The sequence below is a fragment of the Rhamphochromis longiceps genome, linkage group LG8, assembly GCF_057381845.1.
Source record: "Rhamphochromis longiceps isolate RC_006_pf linkage group LG8, R_longiceps_female_GT1.1, whole genome shotgun sequence".
Lineage (NCBI taxonomy): Eukaryota > Metazoa > Chordata > Actinopteri > Cichliformes > Cichlidae > Rhamphochromis > Rhamphochromis longiceps.
Window position 1 is genome coordinate 1050724 of NC_140564.1, and position 18392 is coordinate 1069115.

An 18392-nucleotide genomic window follows, 5' to 3' on the forward strand; every position below is an offset into this window, starting at 1 on the left:
TGCTGTGGGTTCAAGACTGTGTGCGATGTTGTGTTTGGTATGAGATGACAGATGGGCGATGAGGACAGTGGAGCACGGACTTCGTGTTCTTCTAGAAGTGACAGCTCGGAAGTCCCATTACATTAATACATATAACAGTCATGTCCCACCTGCAGTGATCAGTGCTCAGCATCACGGAGCGCCACCCTGACATAGTTCTGATGGAGCACGGTGTTGTGCCAAAAACTGATTTCCAATGTTTCTGTGTATTTTTTCTGTGCAATATCTTTACGTATGTTCGTAAACAGACTTCGGCGAACACGGTTTACAAAGGGGTTATATATAGAATTAAAAAATTATCTGTTTTTCAAGTATCTTTACAACTCTGTGTTATTGTACTTACATTATAACCAATCCGGTCCTTTATCCTCACTTAAAATATTTTTACTGAACTATTGTAATATTTGCTGCCGTTTCTGCTGTCCTGTTGGCCAGCTTACTCTTACAAAAGACATTTTTAATGGTAATGAGATTTTTTTAACTGCATAAATAAAGGTTACGTAAAAGTCATTGCCAAAAACTGATTGCGGCTTCTACCTTGTTACACGAATGTTGTTTGTGGCTCAAGATGACTTTCAGGGGTGTCAAACTCAAATACACACTGGGCCAAAATTCCAAACTGGGCTAACATTAATATTTATTGAAAAACAAATCTTCCTCTAGATATAAGAATGAATCTTTTCTTATGAACTCAAACACGCTTTGCTGAAAAACTGAATATGGAACAAACAAAGCTTAATACTAAGCAATATATATATTAGCTGTATAATACCAGTAGGCCAGCTCTAATAGGAATTTGGTATGGCTTCGCGGGCCAAATGTAATTAGGCTGCGGGCCAAATTTGGCCCACGGGCCAGAGTTTGACACCTATGCTTTATGTCATCCATAAGGGATGCATTTAACATATGTTTCACATATTATAGCCCAATAAGTTACTTATAGCAATTTAAATACGAGCAATCAGTTTTTGGCAAATACCGGAAATCAGTTTTTGGAAGACGATCACTTTTTGGGACAGCACCGGCGTCATCAGGAGGAGTCTTCTGAGCTTTGTTGTGCTGGTGCTGGTACAGATCCCTGACTTGGAGCGGAGTCCGGTTTCCTGCAGTGTGGATCTGAAAGCGGGGCGTGGTTTAGGCTTTCCGTGTGCGCGTCATGCTTCAATAAAAACGAACAACGGACGCGCGCTCATGCGAGGAAGTCCAGCCGCCAGACGCAGACAGCATCTCAGCAGGTACGTGATCGATGAGCGATATTTGTTTCATTTCACACTCTGCTGTGATTGTCGTCATCACTGGGTGCTACAGGTGGGGCGCGCAGCGACTGCTTCACAGTTTAATACAAGTTCAAATAGACTTTAAACTCTCAGAGTGATGGAGCTCAGGTGTATCTCAGGTCTGCGTGATGCACTGAAAGCTGAAGCTCTTATTGCTCCAGTCAGGCGCATGTGTGCCCAGCTGCATGCATCACACCAAGTTTAGTTTTTGGTCATTCAGTCTATTAAAGCGCATCAGCACAATGTAGAAAAGCATATATGGGACATGTAGCTACTGAGAATGTACTCTGTGAACACTGGCTCGTTCCCCTCGTGTGAAATTATGGGAAGCAGCACAAAAGTAGGCGATTAGACAGAAAGTGTCTGCTCGTGTCCTGAGTCGCTGAGACTTCAGCAGCTACATAGACGTGCAGCGTTTTCACCAGGTTGACTCGTCCGTATCTGACTGATTTCAAGATAATAATAATAATAATGCTGTTTGGAATAACCAACTTAGTAATAAATTTCTTGTATACATAGACACCATGTTGCTGTTGCACTGCCGGTTTCCACTATATTCGCCGCACATACAGCGACTGTATCACTGATACCGGTTTGTGCCAAAAACTGATTTCCAATGTTTCCGTGAGTTTTCTATGTGTAATATCTTTACTTATGTTCGGTGAGCAGGGTTTACAAAAGAGTTTTATATCAAATTTAAAGGTTCCATGTTTTTCAAGTATCTTTTTGACTTTGTGTGATTGTACTTACATTATAACCAATCCGGTCTTTCTGTCCACTTAAAATATGTTTGCAATATCTGCTATCCTGATTACTCTTAAAAAAGATATTTTTAGTGTCAATGATTTTTTTTTAAAAAACTGCATAAATAAAAGGATATATTAACGTCACTGCCAAAGGTCGTGGTATTCTACTGGTGGTGCCTACTGGTGGTGGTCAGAGGGCCCGGTGGCGCCAGTGTCCGGCAGCCTCGCCTCTGTCAGTGCGCCCCAGGGTGGCTGTGGCTACAATGTAGCTGCCATCACCAGTGTGTGAATGTGTGTGTGAATGGGTGGATGACTGGATGTGTAAAGCACTTTGGGGTCCTTAGGGACTAGTAAAGCGCTATATAAATACAGGCCATTACCATTCTAAGGAGCTCGGAGCTGCAGGATTGTTGTTTGTGGCTCAAGATGACTTGATATCATTCATGAGGGATACGTTGACATATGTTTCACATATTATAGACGACACTGGGCTGAAGAAACAACAGTATCTGTGCAGAGAATCACAGATTATGGTGGCAGAGATGTTGCAACAGACTTTTAATTCTGTACCAGAACATCTAGAAGGTTTTTGTTTTTTCTTTTGGTCTGTTGAAAGAAAGCCCACCGTGGCAAACAGTTCCCGTTAACATGCTCGATTCTGGGCCCTGCTGTCCTGAGTTTTCTCATGTCTAATGTAGGAACAGGAAGACCAGTTTCTATCCACATGTGTGTGACTCGTTGGCTTCTAACATAATACAAACTGTCCCTGCCAGTTAAACAGTCATTCTGTTCTTTATCGACATTTCCTGCTGTTTAGATTTACATTTTTTTTTACTTTTTATTTTATTTATTTGAACAACTCTCCTGTCTAGTAATAATTTGGATTTATATAGTGCTTTTCTAGGCACCCAAAGCGCTTTACAATACCACTATTCATTCACTCTCACATTCACACACTGGTGGAGGCAGCTACGGTTGTAGCCACAGCTGCTCTGGGGCAGACTGACAGAGGCAAGGCTGCCATATCGCGCCATCGGCCCCTCTGGCCAACACCAGTAGGCAAGTAGGGTAAAGTGTCTTGCCCAAGGACACAACGACCAGGACAGAGAGCCCGGGGATCGAACCGGCGACCTTCCGGTTACAGATGCACTTCCCAACCCCCTGAGCCACGGTCAACCCAAGTACACATACAGTTTCTTCAGAAAAACAGAATACTAAGAGAGTCACAATATATATATATTTAATACACATATATAATGGTAATTAGAAAAATAAGATAAAGTAAAAGAAAAGAAAAGGAAACATGCCTGCGGTGTCAAACATTTCATTCATTCATTTCAAATTCTCTTTTTTCTGTCTATCTTCATTCAGCTCTCTTTTTTTTTGTTGTACGTTAACCATTTTCCCCAGTCATTCAAAAAGCGTTCTTCCTTCAATTTCAGTTTATATGTAAAGTTCTCCATCTCCATAATGTCCTCCACCATTGCTACCACTGCTGCTTTCCTGGTGTTTCTGTCTTAAGCCAGTTTTTGGTGATGGCCTTCTTTGCTGCCAAAAGGAGAATCTGAGCCAGGTATCGATCCTTTACATCTACAGTACCTTCCAAGTATCCTAGATACAAAACAAGGCAGGTTCTGGGAATTGTATAACCTGATATATCACAGAGAGCTGAGTGAATTTTGACCCAGAAAGTGTGAATTTCCCTGCATTTCCAGAAAATGTATGTGTGGTCTGGTTCATCCCATCCACGCAGCCTCCAACATTGTTGTTGTGTATTGGTTTGTTTATTTTTAATCTTAGGTGTAATAAAGTAGCGAATTTGATTTTTCCAGATGAATTCTCTCCACCTCAATGACTGAGCTGTGTTCTTATGTTCTTTCCATGTTTCATACCACACCTCAGTGATTTCTTCACTCAGCTCTCTTTCCCATTTTACTTTAACATATACAGCTGAGTCCTGTCTTGATTCCATCAAACATTTGTAGACACTGTTTTTGGAATAACACTTTTATATGCTAGCATAATTATTTTTATAATAGGATGGATTTTGTCTTCCTCTATTTTTATGTTTTTATTAAAGTAATCTCTCACCTGTAAGTATCTGTAAAAATCCTTGTTTTTTAAGTTGTATTCCCGTTTTAATTCTTCAAAACTTTTAATTTCTCCTTTTTTGATTAATAAACAAATTGCTGTGATTCCCTTTTCATTCCAACTTTTAAAACCAAGATCCAATTTTCCTGGTCTAAATTCTTCATCGAAGGCTATCCATTTTAGCAAACCAAGCTCTTTGCCAATCCTGAATTCCCTTACTGTGTCATACCATACATTTAATGTAAAGGATATTATCGGGTTCCTATCTTGGTCTTTAGTTATGTATTCAGGGATCTTTTTTATACCCATGTTTGTTTGGATTGGGACATTGAGTGTGGAGAGCTCCACATCCTTCCAGCGAGCCCCGTCATCATCACTACACCAATATGTTATCTGGCGTATCTGTGCAGCACGAAAATATTCTTTTAAATTAGGAAGCGACATTCCTCCTTTCTCCTTAGTAAGCTGTAAAGTAGTGTATCGTACCCTTGGCCGCTTGCCTTCCCAGACAAATCTAGATATATACTTATCCCATTCTGAGAATATGCTTATCGGAAAAAAGAGGAATAAATATAACAATCGTGGTAAGATATTCATCTTTATCACATTTATCCTGTCACTAAATCCTAACGGATATGTATTCCATCTTTCCATATCCTGCCTTATCCTGTTATTTATATGTCCATAGTTACTTTGATATAGTTTGTCATAGTCTTTGGTTATATTTATACCTAAATATTTAAGGGTTTTTGCCTCCCACTTTATTTCCCATTCCTTAAGATTTTGAGTTGGTGTACAATTAAACATTAGAACTTGAGTTTTAAGTATATTTACTTTGTAGCCAGAAAGCGTACCAAATTTTCCTAACATTTCTGTAAGCTGCATAAAAGAGTTTGTGGGGTTTTTGAGGGCTATCAACACGTCCTCTGCAAACAGACTAATTACATGCTCTTGTTTATTGATTTCTATTCCTGTTATTAGGGAGTCTTGTCTAATCATTTGTGCCAATGGCTCAATATACAAGGCGAATAAGGTTGGACTTAAACAGCAACCCTGTCTAGTTCCTCTCTCTAGTTGGAACGTCTTTGTCAATGAGCCGTTAACTTTTAGTCTTACAGTCGGTTTGTCATAGAGAGATTTAATACATTGGATTGATTTCGTAGTGAACCCGAACTTTGCCATGGTTAGGTACAGGAGGTCCCAGCTGACTCGATCGAAGGCTTTTTCTGCGTCTAAACTTATCAACGCAGCCGGTATCTTGTCTTTATGTATTTGGTGTATGATGTGTAGGGTCCTTCTAATATTGTCTTGTGCCTGTCTATTTTTGACAAAACCTGCTTGGTCCTCATCTATCAGGTCTGGTATAAACGACTGGAGCCTATTTGATAGGATTGTAGGGTCGATTTTATAATCAACATTTAATAAACATTTAATAAAGGCACCCGAGTGCCTTTATTGTGATCTCGGGTGACTTCAACCATGTATCACTGGACAATACACTACCAACATTCAAACAATATGTGGACTGTCCCACCAGGGGAGAGAAAACTTTAGACTTACTGTATGCTAACGTCAAGGATGCATACAGCTCCTCCTCCCTCCCCCCACTTGGTAGGTCAGATCATAACCTGATTCACCTCACCCCCCGCTATGTGCCAATTGTGAGGAGGGAACCTGTGACCACCAGGACTGTTAGGAGGTGGTCAGAGGAGGCAATAGCGGAACTACAGGGCTGTTTCGAGGTGACCGACTGGGAAACACTCTGTGAGCCTCACGCCGAGGACATCAATGGGCTTACTGAGTGTATCACAGACTACATAACTTTCTGCACCGACTCCATTGTTCCAGCTCAGACTGTTCATTGTTACCCAAATAACAAGCCGTGGGTGACTAAGGACATCAAAGCCCTCCTCAACAACAAGAAGAGGGCTTTCAGAGGGGGCAACAAAGAGGAGGTGAGGAAGGTCCAGGTGTTACTAAAGGACAAGATCAGAGAGGCTAAGGACAATTACAGGAGGAAGCTGGAGTGGAAACTCCAGCAGAACAGCATGAGAGAGGTGTGGAGGGGCATGAAGACCATCACTGGATTCAGGCCAACCAACAGCAGGGGAGCTGAGGGAGGTGAGAATAGAGCCGACGAGTTGAATCTGTTTTTCAATAGATTCGACACCACAGTGTCTGCTCCCACCCCCACAACCTCACCTGCAGTCAGCCTGGAATCCAGAGCCACACCACTGTGCCAGCCTCTCTCTTCACATGTTGCCTCCTGTGAGAGTCCTGACACCCCTCCCCCACCCATCACCTTCACTCAATACCAGGTTGAGATGCAAATGAGGAGACTTCACTCAGGCAAGTCTGCTGGACCAGACGGAGTGAGTCCCCTCGTCCTCAAGACCTGTGCCCCCCAGCTGTGTGGAGTCTTTCATAAACTGTTTATGCTGAGTCTGAGTCTGCAGAGGGTCCCGGTGATGTGGAAGACATCATGCCTCGTCCCTGTACCAAAGACGCCTCGTCCCAGTGGCCCCCAGGATTACAGGCCCGTGGCACTGACCTCCCACATCATGAAGACCCTGGAAAGGCTCATCCTGGACCAGCTGCGACCCATAGTAAGACCACATCTGGATCCCCTTCAGTTCGCTTATCAGCCTCGTCTCGGAACAGAGGACGCCATCATCTACCTGCTCAATCGTGTCTACACCCATCTGGACCAGCCGGCGAGCACTGTGAGGGTCATGTTTTTTGACTTTTCCAGTGCTTTCAACACCATCAGGCCGACCCTCCTGGGTGATAAGTTAGCAGCGATGCAGGTGGATGCTTCTCTGGTGTCCTGGATTGTTGATTACCTGACAGGAAGACCACAATATGTACGTCTCCCACAGTGTGTGTCTGACAAGGTGATTAGCAACACAGGGGCACCACAGGGGACTGTCCTCTCCCCCTTCCTCTTCACCCTCTACACCACAGACTTCAGCCACTGCACAGAGACCTGCCATCTTCAGAAGTTTTCTGATGACTCTGCGGTGGTTGGATGCATCAGCAGGGATGATGAGACAGAGTACCGGGCTGTGGTCGACTCCTTTGTCACATGGTGTGAGCAGAATCATCTGCAGCTCAACGTGGCAAAGACCAAGGAACTGATCGTGGACTTCAGGAAGACCAGGAAACACTTGACCCCTGTTTCAATCCAGGGGGTCAGTGTTGACATTGTGGAGGACTATAAATACCTTGGAGTACACATTGACAATAAACTGGACTGGGCTAAAAACACCACAGCACTTTACAGGAAGGGCCAGAGTCGTCTCTATTTTTTGAGGCGACTGAGGTCCTTCAACATCTGCCAGAAAATGCTGAGGATTTTCTATGAGTCTGTTGTGGCCAGTGCGATCCTCTATGCTGTTGCATGCTGGGGGAGCAGGCTGAGGGTCGCAGATGCCAACAGACTTAATAAACTAATCCGTAAGGCCAGCAATGTTGTGGGGATGGAGCTGGACTCCCTCAAGGTGGTGTCGGAGAGGCGGATGCTGTCCAAGATAAAGACAATGTTGGATAACACCTCCCACCCACTCCATGACATGTTGGTCAGTCACAGGAGCTCGTTCAGCGAGAGACTGAGATTACCGAAAAGCACCACTGAACGACACAGGAAATCATTCCTGCCTGTGGCCATCTCCCTGTACAACGCATCCACTTAACACACTGTTTGCTGCTACAACTACACATGTTTCTTTTCCAACTATTTATTTATAAGTGACTTATGTATGTATGTATGTATATATATGTATATATTGTACTATTCTTAGTTAGCGTATTGTCTGTCTTGTCTTAATGTTGGTTTAAAATGGAGCACTGTAACAAAAAATAATTTCCCCCAGGGATCAATAAAGTATTCTGATTCTGATTCTGATTCTGATAACACTGATATAGGCCTGTAATTTTGGCAGTATTCTCTTTGTTTTTGTGGTTTTGGCAGCAACGTGATAATTGCCTCCCTCCAAGAGGAGAGAATCACATGTTTAGTGTGAGTCCAATTAAGAGTCTGGTGGAGTAAGGGTATCAATTCTTTTTTCAAATTTCTTGTAGCATTCGGCAGGAAACCCATCACTGCCTGGTGCCTTGTTTGTTCTTAATTTTCCAATCGCTTGCTGTCATGCGATCATTTTGTATTGTTCCAATAGAGGGTGGATCTAAGGCATCTAAAAATGTTTTGATATCATTTAGGTCATTATTAGTAAGTGCATTTTGGGTATACAGGTCCTTATAATAATCGGTAAAGATACTTTCTATCTCTTCTAGGTTATGTGCCATTTGTTCTGTCTTAGAATTATACAATTTGTTGACTGTTGTTTCTGTAAACATCTTGCCAATAGCCGTGCAGCTTTAGGGCCTGATTCATAGTAGCTCTGTTTTACATATCTTGCTTTTACTTCTGTTTCATATAAGAATAAATTATTAATTTTCTTCTTAATATCTTTCATTTGTTGTTGTATCTTGACATCTACCTTGCGTTTGTGTTTATTCTCCAATTGTGACATTTCAACTACATACTCGTTATATTGCTTCATCCTTTCTCTTTTAAGGTTACTTGATATTGCGATTAGTTTCCCACGTATAACTGCCTTCAAACAGTCCCATAGAAAAACTGGATCTTTTTCACCGTTGTCATTTTCTTCTACATATGTTTTGACATCTTTTTGTATTTGTTCTACCACAGATTTATTGTTTAATAGCCCCACATTTAGTCTCCATATTGTGTTTTTTGGTCTACCTTTAAGATAGATTTTTAAGTAGATAGCACTATGGTCCGACACATCTGCCACTCCAATCCAACAATCTGTTATTATATCTCTATTCCCTTTTTGCATAAAGAAGTAGTCTGTTCTTGAATATACACAATGTGTTGCTGAATAATGACTATAATTCCTCTGTAGCAGATGGAAAGCTCTCCAGACATCAAAATAGTTAGTGTCTTCCAATGTATGTCTTACTAATTTTGGAATTGAATTTGTATTTTTCTTCAGGCTGGTTGTGTCCAAATGACTATCTAATATCACATTGAAATCTCCTCCACATATGCACATACCTTCTGCTTGTAGCACAAGAATATCAAAAATTAATGTGAAGAATTCCTTATTACTTTCAGGGGGCATGCACATTCATCAATGTGACCAGTGTTTGATGAAACACACCCTTCACTATAACATATCTACCTTCCTTATCCTTTATTTCTTTGTGAGATTGAAACTTAAGGGAATTAGTTATCAGAATTGCAACCCCTCTTTTCCTAGAGTTTGTGTGAGAGCTGTAAAAGGTGTTTTTGAACCCAAATTTCCTCAGTTTTTCATGTTCTATTTTTGATAAATGAGTTTCTTGTAGGAAAGTTATCTGTGTCTTCTCCTTTTTCAGTTTAGTCATAATCTTGGCCCTTTTAACTGGGTTAAAGATTCCATTAACATTTAAGGACATACACTTTATTTCTTCATGTGTAGTGAGCATTATCCTTTTGTGATTTACTGGCTGTCTTTTGAGACCCCCACAGGCACTCCATTGAACCCTTGTTTAAACAAAACATTTTCATTAACAAGTTACAAGTTAGTTTAACTTTGTACAGATAAGAGGACTTCAATAAAGAGGTACCAGCCACCTTCCCCACCTGTTGTTCCTCTCTTTGTTTTTGGGGGGTATGTCTCTCATATTGAAAGGGCCCCCCTCCAGTAATGAGATATGACTCACGAAAGATTGTCACACTCATACTAGTCCTTATTATTATATTATATAGTCCATCCCTAGCCAACTTTGTGTTTCCATGTAATCCTACCAGACACACCTTAAATCCATCTTGTTGTCATACGTCTCCATATACGCCTCTCATGCATGGTTATTGTTATGCTGAAATTCTTGAAGTCTCTCACGAGCTCGCCTGCGAGCCACCCCAGCAAACGTGGGCCGGACCGGTTTCCATGTCGCTGCCCCGGTTGACAGACTTCCCTCTGTGCTCTCTCTCTCTCCTGGCTGTTTATCCCTTTTTCCACGTTGTATCCTCTCGCTTGCAGGTCGTTAGCAGCCTCCTCTGCTTCGCCACACGTTTTCACTCCATTTGGCCAATGGACTTGCATCTTGCTGAGAGGAGTCTGGAAGCGGATGCCTTCTTTCTTTAATATCTTTTTGATATTCACGTATGCTTTACGTTCTTGCACCATTCTTGCCGAATAGTCGTGGTCAAAATAAACCCTGCTTCCGTCCAGAGTGACTATTGACCTTTTTATGTATCATCTCTTTGGTTGTGAATTGTTGGAAATTGACAACGACTGACCTCGGGGGGAGACCTGCTGCTGTTTCGGGGTTAACGCTCGGTGTGCGTGTTGAATCTGGAGGTTGATGTTAATATTAAGCTCCTCTCTGAGCCAGACTTCCAGAAACTGGGCCAGCGATTCTGCCTTAGATTCGGCTCCCTCTTGTATTCCGTAGATCTGCAGATTGTTACGTCTGGATCACAGTTCCAAGTCATCCAATTTGGTCATCATCGCTTTTTGTTCTCTCATTAGTTCTGTCAGGGTTTGATTGGCCTCGTGGCTCCACGTCTCTATTTCTTCTGTGCGCGTCAGCGCAGCTTCTAATTTACCTTCTTGTTCTCTAAGTTCTGTAGTCATGCTCTTAAACTGCTGGTCGATGTCTTCTTTGAATTTAGACAGTTCGTGTCTCATTTGGCCGGTAATTTCTTCTTTGAATGTCATGAAGTCTGATTTCAATTCGTTTTGGAGTGATTGAATTTGTTTGCTAATACAATCCAGTCCGTTTTGAAACGCGGCCATATTAGCTTCAGGTGCTAGCTTGTCCTCGTTGTTCGGGTGTTTTATGTCTTTACCTTGGGTGTCCGTAGTTCTTTTATTCTTTGCTTTGTTGTCCCTCCGCTCATCTTCCAAAGTTGTTTTGTCTCACGCTTTAATTCGTGTTTTAGCGGAGTTTATCTACTTGGCTTGCGGGAGCTCTGTACTTATGCGACCGTACTGCTCTACCGCCACACCGGAAGCCCCCTAGGTTTACATTTTATTTGTTCAAATTTTACAAAAGGTCATAATTCAACAAGCTCATATTCTCACAGTCATTGAAGGTTTCTCATTTATATAAGTATAATTAGAGCCCACTATTCAAAGACATGCATGTTAGGTTGTCTGATGATTCTGAATTGGTCCTGGTCATACTGTCCTTTCCAAGCATACAGCACTTTGTTCTATAGACCTGCTACGAGCCATTTGTTTCCTGTACACTGTTACAGGAGCCGGTCTGCATTGCTGGCAGTAAGTTGGACTCCTCCAGGGCTGCTCTTTGTCACCGAGTCTGTGCACAGTTTTTATGGACAGAATTTCTAGGGAGGGAAAGAAGAAACTGACGGACTTATTGGGGGCGTGGCCACAGTGAGCCGGACCCTGCACCGGCCCGTTGTGGTAAAGAGAGAGGGCATAGTGTAAAAGCAGAGCTCTCGATTTACCTGCAGATCTACTTTCCTAATCTAACCGTCTGTGACGCAGCATTTTGAGTTCTTATGCTGAATATGTGCTTAGTTATCGTGTTGCCATTATTAGTTAGGATTTAGTTGAGTTTTATACTTGTTTAGGTTTCCATCGATGTCCCCTTCTGTAAGTCTGTCCTTGTCTTCATGTCTACATCTCTCAGTGTTTCCTGGTTTATTTTGAAAGAGTCGTGTGTTTCTTTGTTCAGTGTGTTTAGTTTCACTTCCCCTGCAGCGTCATTATGTTCATTTCAGTCAGCTGTGTTTCCACTTCCTCCTGTCTGTATTTAAGTCCTCTGTCTTCTTCTCTGTGGTACGTCCCTTCACGTCTTATCAAAGTTCATTCATAGTTATCACAGTTTAGACACAGTTATTATAGTCTGTCACTGCTCATGCTGCTTTATTTTTGTATTCATGTTCACAGCCTAAATAAACAGTGTGCCTTTTTTAAAAAAAAACTTAGTTCCACCTCCTTCCCTCTCTGCTCTTGGGTCCACTGCATCATCACATTGGCGTACCCCGCCGTGACAGTGGCTGGCCTCTTCCTTAGAGATAGAGTAGGGCAGACTGAGGAGACACTGCTGAGAGACATTTGATTGGAGCTCTGGAGGAGATGGCTTTGAGACAGGGAGGTCTGGGTGTTCCTGCCGCAGCCACAAGCTAGTGTTCAGGCATGGTACAAAGCAAGTAAATACTTACTCTGAATAATCAGTCAGACTTATTGTAAATTGTGGACCACACACACCAAATTTCATTTTAAGTGTTCAACAAAAGGGACGTGAGACAACAGAGCCAAAGCGCACCACTGTAAAGGAAAATGTCTTGCCTAATTTATGGTATACAAAAAGAAACACAACTTCATAAAGACAATTAATAGATCAAAAATAATTCAGGAAATGTGATTATTTTTTCCATGTAACTTGGAATAAGTCAAATTAATTATCCAACTATAGCCAGCTACACCTAAATGAAATGAACTGTGTTTCTAGAAGATGTTCCTTAAACGCAGACATGAGCACACTCCTGATCATAGGCAATGGAAAAAAAGCCACATAACCTTGATGACAGCTGGTCCCTGGGATACCCATCAAGATAGTCCTCATGCCACACCTCATCGTTGCCTCTTGGTCATGCTTTATTCAATTCAATTTAATACAGTGCCAAATCACAACAACAGTCGCCTCAAGGCGCTTTATATTGTACAGTAGACCCTATAATAATGGTAAATGGACTGGTTCTTATATAACGCTTTTCTACTCATCTGAGCACTCAAAGCGCTTTACACAACTTGTGCATTCACCCATTCGTAAAAGCACATTTTTCTAAATGCTTTATAGCTAACATTCACACACATTCATACTCCGATGGATGCATTGGAGAGCAATTTGGGGTTAGTATCTTGCCCAAGGATATTTGGCATGCAGACTAGGGGAAGCCAGGAATCGAACCACCAACCTTCCGATCAGTAGATGACCTGCTCTACCACCTGAGCTACAGCCAGAGATAATAGATACAGAGAAAAACCCAACAATCATATGACCCCCTATGAGCAAGCACTTTGGCAACAGTGGGAAGGAAAAACTCCCTTTTAACAGGAAGAAACCTCCGGCAGAACCAGGCTCAGGGAGGGGCGGGGCCATCTGCTGTGACTGGTTGGGGTGAGAGAAGGAAGACAGGATAAAGACATGCTGTGGAAGAGAGACAGAGGTTAATAACAGATATGATTCAATGCAGAGAGGTCTGTTAACACATAGTGAGTGAAGAAGGTGACTGGAAAGGAAAAACTCAATGCATCATGGGAATCCCCCAGCAGCCTACGTCTATCGCAGCATAACTAAGGGAGGATTCAGGGTCACCTGGTCCAGCCCTAACTATATGCTTTAGCAAAAAGGAAAGTTTGAAGCCTAATCTTGAAAGTAGAGATAGTGTCTGTCTCCTGAATCCAAACTGGAAGCTGGTTCCACAGAAGAGGGGCCTGAAAACTGAAGGCTCTCCTGTCTCTACCACCTGAGAGCATCTCTGTATGACATTATAAGGCTCATTAAGCTTGAGTCAGACAAACTGACTGGAGATTATTTTTTAAATAAAGAGGAGTTTAGTATTTTGGCCCTGGGTTAGACACAGGAGATAGTTTGATTGTACTGTCATGAACTTTAACATTTAACTGTAGAGTTTGAAATGTAGCTCTAGGGTTTCTTTACGGTTTCTCTAAGCACTGCATGGTCTGTACTTGGATTAGCTGAGAATCCACTTGGAAGATCGGCAAGTGTCTGGAAGATTTCCTCCTTGAAAAAATTGCCCTTGTTGTAGCATGATTGAGTTCAGATTTTTGGAAATGACCTTATAACCCCTCCAACAGATTGATAGGTAGCAACATTTAATTCATTTCTGACAACTGCTGATGTCTCCAGACCAGCAAACAGCCAGACAAGGCCGTACGTGCTGATGATCCAGTAACTTGCAGCACTGTTAGCTTGCTGAGGCTGCATAGCAGGCTGAGGAGATGCTCCTGAGAGACAGCTTATGTTTGCTTTATTTTTCCTTTTTGTCACAAAGTCTGTTTAGTATGATTTACTCACATATTGAAGAATCTGCAGCTGTGGCACAGCTTTTGCATTGAGTTGGTTGATGGCTGTATTAAGTCTGTGCTTTGTACCAATGTGTCTACAGTTACTGACCTCATCATAGCTCCCAGAAAATAATGGGAGGAGCGGTGTTGGATGATGGACCTCCTGGAGTGAAGGCGCCAGATGGAGGCTGGGGTTGGGCAGTGTTGGCGGGATGCTTCGTCATCACTGGCTTCTCATACGCGTTCCCCAAGGCTGTCAGCATCTTCTTCAAGGACCTTATTCAAGAGTTTGAGGTTGGCTACAGTGCCACAGCTTGGATCTCCTCAATACTGCTTGCCATGCTATATGGCACAGGTACCCAAGTATAACACATGAAACTGCTAATAACTGATTGCACACGTATTCTGTGTACTGACTGATGAACTGTGTTCTTAGGCCCTCTGTGCAGCGTGCTGGTCAACAGATTTGGCTGTAGGCCGGTGATGATGGTTGGAGGAGTCTTTGCTTCAGTGGGAATGATTCTGGCTTCCTTTGCCAAAAGCATCACACATATTTACCTCTGCACTGGAGTTATTACAGGTAGAGTCACAAAAAGTGTTAAATATTTAGACTTTGTGAACAAATTTATGCTCAGAGTGGCAAGTACTAGTCTGTCTGTCTTAATTGAATAATTGATCCAATAATCAATTAATGATTCATTAACCCTGCAATGTGACTCATTTCTCTATACTTGCGTCTCTCTGCAGGTCTGGGTCTAGCAATGAACTTCCAGCCATCTCTGATAATGTTGAACTGCTACTTCAGTGAGAAGCGTCCTCTAGCCAATGGCTTGGCAGCAGCAGGCAGCCCTGTGGCGCTATGCTGTCTGTCTCCATTGGGGCAGAGTCTCCAAAACCAGTATGGTTGGCGGGGTGGATTCCTTATACTAGGAGGCATGCTGTTCAACTGCTGTGCCTGTGGTGCTCTCATGCGGCCCCTGTCCACCCCTAAGAAGTCCCAGATGCTGGAAGAAAACACTCTGCTGGCTGCAGACAAACCGAAGGCAAAGAAGAAACTATTGGACTTCAGTGTGTTCAAGGACAGAGGTTTTGTAATCTATGCCATTGCAGCTTCTGTGATGGTGCTAGGCTTGTTTGTGCCGCCTGTGTTTGTGGTCAGTTATGCTAAAGGCCTTGGCTACAAGGACACCAACTCAGCACTGCTGCTCTCGATCTTAGGATTTGTTGATATGTTTGCCCGACCTGCATCAGGACTCATAGCAGGCATGAAGCGTGTGCGGCCTCGAAGCGTCTATCTCTTCAGCTTCGCTATGATCTTCAATGGGTGCACTGACATCATAGGATCGCAGGTAACATTGCAGTCAAGTCCTCTTCAAGTAGAATGCTTCCAGTTGGCGAGTTGTCTTAATGATTGCAGATCTGGGTCGTAATAAGTGAATATTGTAAACTGGGCCGTATACGTAGTGTGAAACCTGTTGTCTCATTTCAGGCAAAGAACTATGCTGGTCTGGTGGTCTTCTGTATTTTCTTTGGTATATCATACGGGATGGTTGGAGCACTTCAGTTTGAGGTCCTCATGGCCATTGTGGGGAAAGAGAAGTTTTCCAGTGCCATCGGCCTGGTGCTGCTAATGGAAGCTGTTGCTGTGCTGGTGGGACCTCCTGGAGCAGGTCAGAGTATCCAAGCAATGATGGTGCTCTCTCTGTTACCATCCCGCCCACATTTAGAGTAAAATATCTCATCTGTATAATAACACCTAATCCTCAGATTATCAGTTTAATCTGCATCTCTTCACATCTGCATGGGAAAATGTCCGAGGACAGGGTTGCAACCACCATGTTGCCCTCGATGCAAAACAATATTAATGATAATTATTAAAATAATAGAAAGCTAGTACGGTGGGGTTTTTCTGGATGGGTTTATACTGTGAAGTTTACTACTTAATCACCTCAGCCAACATGAGTAGATCCAGACTTAAAGTGTTTGAGCTTCAGATGCTTTTAAGATAGCTATAGCTGTCCCAGCACTTCCCGAAGAACATCAGCTGTCATGTCTTTTACAGAGATGTTGACTTTGTGTATCTGTTTAAGATAAAACCAAAAATAACAACCCTTGGTTCATCCATAGTCAGTGACAAACACTAGGTCATGTACTCTGCTCCATCTTTCTAACACGCATGGACACAAACCAACCGTTACATGTGTCCCTTTCTTAGTATCCTCCTTGTTTTTATAAAGTGATCACGGGAACAATGAACAACATTCATACTAACACTGTTGCACTCTCCACCAGGTCGGCTCCTGGACGCTACCCATCAGTACATGTACGTGTTCCTGTTGGCGGGCTGTGAAGTGACAGTATCTGCCTTTGTCATTGCCACCGGGAACTTTCTTTGCATTAGGAGGGAACGAGAAGATGGACAGGCTAAGATTGAGATGGCCGTAAGCGCCGCTGAGCTGGAGGGCCTCAACCAGGCGGCAAACGAAGAACACGATGGAGGCAAAAAGGAGCAGACGGGAAAAGAAAATGGAAAAGTCCGTGTTTTGAAAGTGCAGGAAGACATGACTGTGACGGAGGCACCAGAAGACACCGGGAATTAACATTAGTATTAGCGAGATAGCATAAATTGTACCGATAGGACACAGAAAGATCTGATGCTACGGTAAAAAAAAGAAAGAACTGACATTTGATCACAAATGTATATCCAAGTGTCACAGGTTCACTAGCTGCTTTCAGCTGAAATGGCTCTAACGCCCCACACCGGTAAGAGGAAAAACTCATCACCAGTTTGAGTGTAGAATCATCTTTTTAGTTATCGGTCTTATTCATCTGTAAAAAACATCCTACAGCTGCTTTCAATCACATCTCCGAGTCTGTGAGCAGACGCAGCTCGTCTTCAGGGTGAAGCTTGACGTGCTAATAAAAGAACATGTTTGCAGCTCAGTCTGTGGGTTCCTCTGGGTCATTTGTGCAACGGTTTCTTGGTAAATTATACAAGAACAGGAAACATATTTAGAAAGAATGGCTGTTGTCATCCAACATGCCCATAAAAGGCTTCACGATATACTGCTGCTGTTCACCTGCTTGTCTTACTCTGCTGGACAGTCGTCTGTTTCACATATAAAGTGCTGTTTCTTATTATTTTAATGTGCTGAATCCAAACCTGACAATTAAAATATCTGATTAGCTGCTGTCTCCAAGACATTTATTTTTACACTACATGTTGTTTAGATGAGTTTTTTTTTTATATGTGTTTGGTAATATCTGACCTTTCTTCATTATGAAACAATAATCAGAGAAACGTCAACACAGATTAGTCTTAATATGAAAGCACAGCAGGGTTATTGCAGCCCTGCCCTCACATTGTGAGCAATGCTGTGACGTTTCTCAGTTACAATAATGTGACATAACTCCTGCCGTTGGTGTCACTGTGTCTGTAAACATAACTGGAAACAGGCATGTAGAGTGGCCCAGTGTTAACAATCCATTCAAAGTTTGCCTGACACCCACTGAGGTCATCAAAGTCCGTCCACCGTCTTCCACCTATCAGGGTCGTTGGGGGGCTGGAGCCTATCACAGCTGTCATACGACGAGAGGCGGGGTCCACCCTGGACAGGTCGCCAGCCCGTGGCAGGGCTAACACACAGACAACCATTCACACTGATCCCCACTAACTGCATGTCTTTGTGGGAGGAAGCCGGAGAGAACAGACTCCACACAGACCCCGGCCTGATGGGGTTAGGGTCCTGAGTTCGAAACCCTAACCTGGAACTGAACTCAGGACAGTGCTAACTGTCAGGACAGTGTAACCACTGTGCTGCCCGTTATCAGAGACAAATATAAATCAATGATAAGTCTTCAAAGTCAACTTGATGATTTATTGGTGGAAACTTGACAAAAAGCTTTAGAACCTACAAACTGTCATGCTGTTTGTCCATTTACAGAAAATACTGTAGAAAGATTTTAAACACGTCACCTCTGACCTCACTTTGACATTTCTACCTCCCTCCCAAGGATCCTTACATCAGTACTGTGAAGACAAAGTGAACAACTTACCTATAATACATGTAGTATATTATATAATAGCTCAAGCTGCCCAGTTATTCCCCCTCCTACATGTGTTTGGAGCAATACCCTGATTTTTGCTGCACTACAAACTTTGA

The 18392-nt window shown here is 42.7% G+C and overlaps 1 protein-coding gene across 2 annotated transcripts; it reads left to right on the forward strand.

Moving 5' to 3' along the window:
• Nucleotides 1-848: 848 nt before the first annotated feature.
• LOC146662854 (monocarboxylate transporter 4-like) lies at nucleotides 849-17139 on the forward strand. 2 transcript variants are annotated; one of them, XM_085415425.1, is made up of 6 exons: nucleotides 849-1274; nucleotides 14331-14584; nucleotides 14666-14809; nucleotides 14977-15578; nucleotides 15719-15899; nucleotides 16522-17138. In XM_085415425.1, exons 2-6 carry the CDS (start codon nucleotides 14362-14364, stop codon nucleotides 16827-16829), a joined length of 1458 nt encoding a protein of 485 aa, XP_085271551.1. In that variant the 5' UTR covers nucleotides 849-1274; nucleotides 14331-14361; the 3' UTR covers nucleotides 16830-17138. The 2 variants fall into 2 exon arrangements, with proteins under 2 accessions (XP_085271551.1, XP_085271552.1); XM_085415426.1 differs by lacking the exon at nucleotides 849-1274 and having other exon boundaries at nucleotides 14347-14584; nucleotides 16522-17139.
• Nucleotides 17140-18392: the final 1253 nt, after the last annotated feature.